The sequence below is a fragment of the Engraulis encrasicolus genome, chromosome 5 (genome assembly GCF_034702125.1).
Source record: "Engraulis encrasicolus isolate BLACKSEA-1 chromosome 5, IST_EnEncr_1.0, whole genome shotgun sequence".
NCBI classification, from domain to species: domain Eukaryota; kingdom Metazoa; phylum Chordata; class Actinopteri; order Clupeiformes; family Engraulidae; genus Engraulis; species Engraulis encrasicolus.
The window spans coordinates 14,135,327-14,139,495 of NC_085861.1; the positions used below are offsets into that span (position 1 = coordinate 14,135,327).

Consider the following 4,169-nt stretch of genomic DNA (forward strand, 5'->3'; position numbering starts at 1 on the left):
ACACACACACACACACACACACACTTTGACAGGGCGCCATTTTAAAATGTATCTGGGCATGTGTCTCTAAACTGGCAATTGGCAATTGGCATCCTTGCGGCAACTAAACTTCCATATTGTACTCCGATTCAACAGTTACCTTCATGGTAGATTTAGAACAAACTGACGACATATCTATTATATATACTTGTTATTTTATTAACTTACCCAACCAGAACTATCTGTTTGTGTGCCTTGGTTTTGGGTAAACACACAATCTGCACTACCATTTCAAATGAGTGATTTCCCATTAATCAAGTGTACCTTATTATCTGGTCTGCTGTATCAAATGTAGAGGGTTGGTTAAAACATGGCTGGCCCTCAGCACTGACTACAATCTCTGCCCAGTAAAAGGACGATTAGTTAAGATCAACTCAAGGTGTCAATATTTCAAAAACATACTTCAGGTCAGACATAATACCATGTTTAACTGCTGAATGAATTACAAGAGGATTTTGGAGAAAAAATTCTCATGGTTAGTGACCCCATGGCGGGCACAACCAAGCCGTCACACTATCACGTCACTGCGGACACAAACCTCCCATATCGCTTACCACTTGTGTAAAAATACAAGTAGGACACAGCTATTACGTTCACATGATAGGGTATTATTGGAATTGTATACAGGCTATAATCCCGATTAAAAGATTTTATTTTTACACAAACACATCACAGGCTGTCGCTCTCCTATGAATCCTTTTTAAAAATAAAAGATGTAAATATTACTTATGCTCTCATTTTTTTTTTTTAGATTAGTCTGCATATACTTGGCTATACACAGTATAGCCTATATCACATATAATTCTGGAGTGCAGACAGCCCGTTCCAGATTTTACAGCCAAAGTAGGAGGGAATAGCCTGCACTCGTAAATGTCTGAAGAATGCATGACTTTGCACATACAGCAGCATAATCCAAGCTTAAGAATGGTGAAAATGATAACGATGAAAATGTTTTGTTTTATAAATAAATGTTACATATTCTACATCGTTAGGTCGGTCTGTTATTGAGGACAGTTTCAATGCGGGAGGATCCGATTCTTTTTTTTTCTTTGACAGAGCAATCGCGCTGCCAGTGAACAGAAAGAATCTGGCTTGACTAGAGCAACATATAGGAAACAAGCCGAGTGTGAAAATACTATGGGCTGCCGTAAACAAAAAACATTTCCATGACAAAAAAAATGCCTTGCACTTAATTGCTCTGAAATATGCAGAGGTTTCTTTTAAGCGTTAATACAAAGAGGAGTATTGCACCAGCGAGTCCCTGATTTGAGTTCTCCCTCTGTTAAGTTGCAGCACTTTCACATAACCAAACTGCTTAGCCTTCCATACTGTTTTTCACTTCATATTTTTAGAAAAACCGGACCATATATACTGTCATCAACTATTTCAGTTAAATTTATTTTATGTAATGGCTCTCAAAAGAGATACACTGGAGAAGATGTGGAGATATGCCTGTGCGTAAAATGCTCAGATTGTATATAAAGATTTTAATTCAATGACAAATAAAAAGGGGACTGAGCCATGCACGCAAGAGGTATCTGACCAAAGGTATTAAACTGAGGTGTTGACAAATTAAATGTACAGAAGAGAACTATGTAGATGCGTACGAGGGCCCACTTTCTGTTCTACAAATTGCAGTCAAATCACTCAAGGCTATACTTGATCGACTAGTACACAATACTACAATAGTACAATTTTCCAACATCACACTTATGGGCGCTGTGGATGAGATAGAATCATGTAGCTTCATCTGTTTCATTTTTTCACTTGTAGCCTATATAGGCCTACTTTTCCCCTCGATTATAGTTTACGATTATAGTCTACCTCTCCTCTATCACACTGAAGTAAAGTCCGTTCCTTTCGAAATATACTCTTTGCTAAATATACAAGAAGTGCATCTTTTCTGACCTTAGATGTTCTCCTGTGTTATGTGAAATTATTTCAGTTCATATTGTCCATGTGACAGACTTCCAATAATCAAGGTCAAAACTGTGATTTTTGTTCAAATACCGCATGACACCTCTCGACTAAGTAGGCTAGTTTTTAAAGAGCTGTATATCCAAAAGAGATAGCTACTGAACGAAATGTTAGTGCCATAAAAGAATAGCAAAATCATTGCAAAGTTTACGTTACATTCTCCACTAAGTCGCACTCTCAAATGGCTTTCTGAAACACTGGGTATCCTACATTAAAATATGATAAACAACCAGACAAGAGGAGTGTCTCTTTCACTAGAAACAAATTCAGAAAGTACGAAAGTATGAAGTAGGCTATGAAATATGAAGAGTATTCCAAAGTGCCTTACCATTTTCGGAAATCACCCCGACAAGTGTGGGGTCCTCGTCCGACTTGAGATGCTGGGGCTTCGCTTGCTTGCGGCGGGACATGTTGTTGTTACTTCGCTGCGACTTGTTTCTGCTTTTTGCAGATACATCAGCGAGGAGCGAAGGGTGAAAAAAAATGTTCACAAATAGTCAAGTTGCAAAATTACGGAAATTAGCTGCTGTTGCCGTTGTGTGGATTGCGCATGTCGGTATATAATTATGATAGTGAATAATGCATTGCGATTAATGGTGCCCGTGTGAGGCGGATTGGCTGAAGTCCAGCGGACACACTGGATATGGTAATGAGGGACGGACTTAGCAATTAGCTGGTTCACCCTCACACTATCTGTCTCTCTGCTCACTATCCACCTCCTCCGCCGACACACCAAATATCGCTTAATACGCCCCGCACTCAGGGGGGGGTCCTCGCTCGAGGAAGGTCAGCTTCTTTCCTTTTTTCTATGGGGGGCTTTCACTCACGAGAGCTGGATACTCATTGATGTCTTGTTTTGTTTTTGTCGTATTCCATTCTTCAACCACCGTCTCTGCATATTTCCCACTACCGCTCGAAAGGCTGAGAGCAGCTTGCTTTGCGCGCAATCAGACTTTGCCAGCCCTTCCTCCTGTTGTTGAGAACTTTGAGTGTCCCAGCCAGGCGCGAGTGACTCGCCTACTCTTTGATCGTGTGTGTCCAGGAGTTTTCGGACTCCTCTTCCTTCAGATGCTCGCCCCCTTCCGATAGTTTTGCCAGGCCACCGTATGCGTAAAGGTTTCACTTCATCCTCTGTTGACCGAAACTCTTGCCGATGAATTGAACTCCCGGTGGCACAGAAAACAAGCAGTCAGATATCAAAAAAACGTGTCAAAACAACCACTCAAAGTGGGATTATATGAGCAGTCTTTCTGTAGTTCTGTTGTTCAGCAGAGGTTCGACTTTGTCATTAAGTTCTTGTGGGTTCAGTATGCAACTCTGCATCTGAGCAAGTCTTCTGGATACGCAGAAAACAAATAACCTACCAGTCAATGTCAAATGAAGTGTCTCTAAAACTTTGTTGAATTGCAGTCTCGATAGGCTGTGGTCCGCGTATCAATGTGATGCGTTTGGACCTGCCCAATCGATTGCTGTAACACGGGGAAAACGCCAGAAAAGAGCGCAGCCCGATCAGCGTGTGTGGGTCAGGCTTCCACCCCCTTGCCAAGCAGCCCTCTCCGGGTAGCGTTCACCTCCAGTCGGTCTTGAGCCGTTCCTCCATTGGGGGAAAAAGGTTAAGACGAGATGGACGCAGAACTAGCCTGCAGTCTGATGCAAGTCTTCGCTTCTTCCAAGTTCACTTTGCTAATATGATGACGGTAAAACTTTGACGAGTTGTTCGTGACGGATCTTTTTTTTCTCCCCACGAGAAGAGCGCTAGTTTGAGGAGAGGACTGACGCCGCTCTCACAGTCTATCGTTCCGTGTGTGCAGGACGCGGCTGTGTGAGGGAGTTAAAGCCAGGGCTTTAAGTTCAGCCCATTGCGTGGAGCCACCGCTAGGATGTACTACACCGTTGCTGTTCAAAGCAAGAGCTCATATAGCGGCGCGACCAGCCGCTTCATATTCATGTCTTACATGAAAGACTTTAATCTTTTCGGAGAAATATGACATGGTGATGATGGGAGGCATAGGTCTTCACCTTGCGAGATTGTAAGTCACATATCAGTGCATTGATTTAAGATCTAGGCTACTATAATGGATAAGATATGTATATCCGTTCAACATTCAAAAATGGCAGGAAACCTAAATAAAACGAAAAATATTAGGTCACGT

The 4,169-nt window shown here is 42.0% G+C and overlaps 1 protein-coding gene across 1 annotated transcript in view; it reads right to left on the reverse strand.

The window, feature by feature from the left end:
- Positions 1-3,841, reverse strand: part of sall3a (spalt-like transcription factor 3a) — a 20,252-nt gene extending 16,411 nt beyond the window's left edge. Inside the window, exon 1 of the mRNA XM_063198727.1 lies at positions 2,345-3,841. Within this exon, the coding sequence (XP_063054797.1) occupies positions 2,345-2,426 (82 nt within the window). The 5' untranslated portion in view covers positions 2,427-3,841. The remainder of the gene's footprint in view (positions 1-2,344) is intronic.
- Between the last annotated feature and the right edge of the window lie 328 nt (positions 3,842-4,169).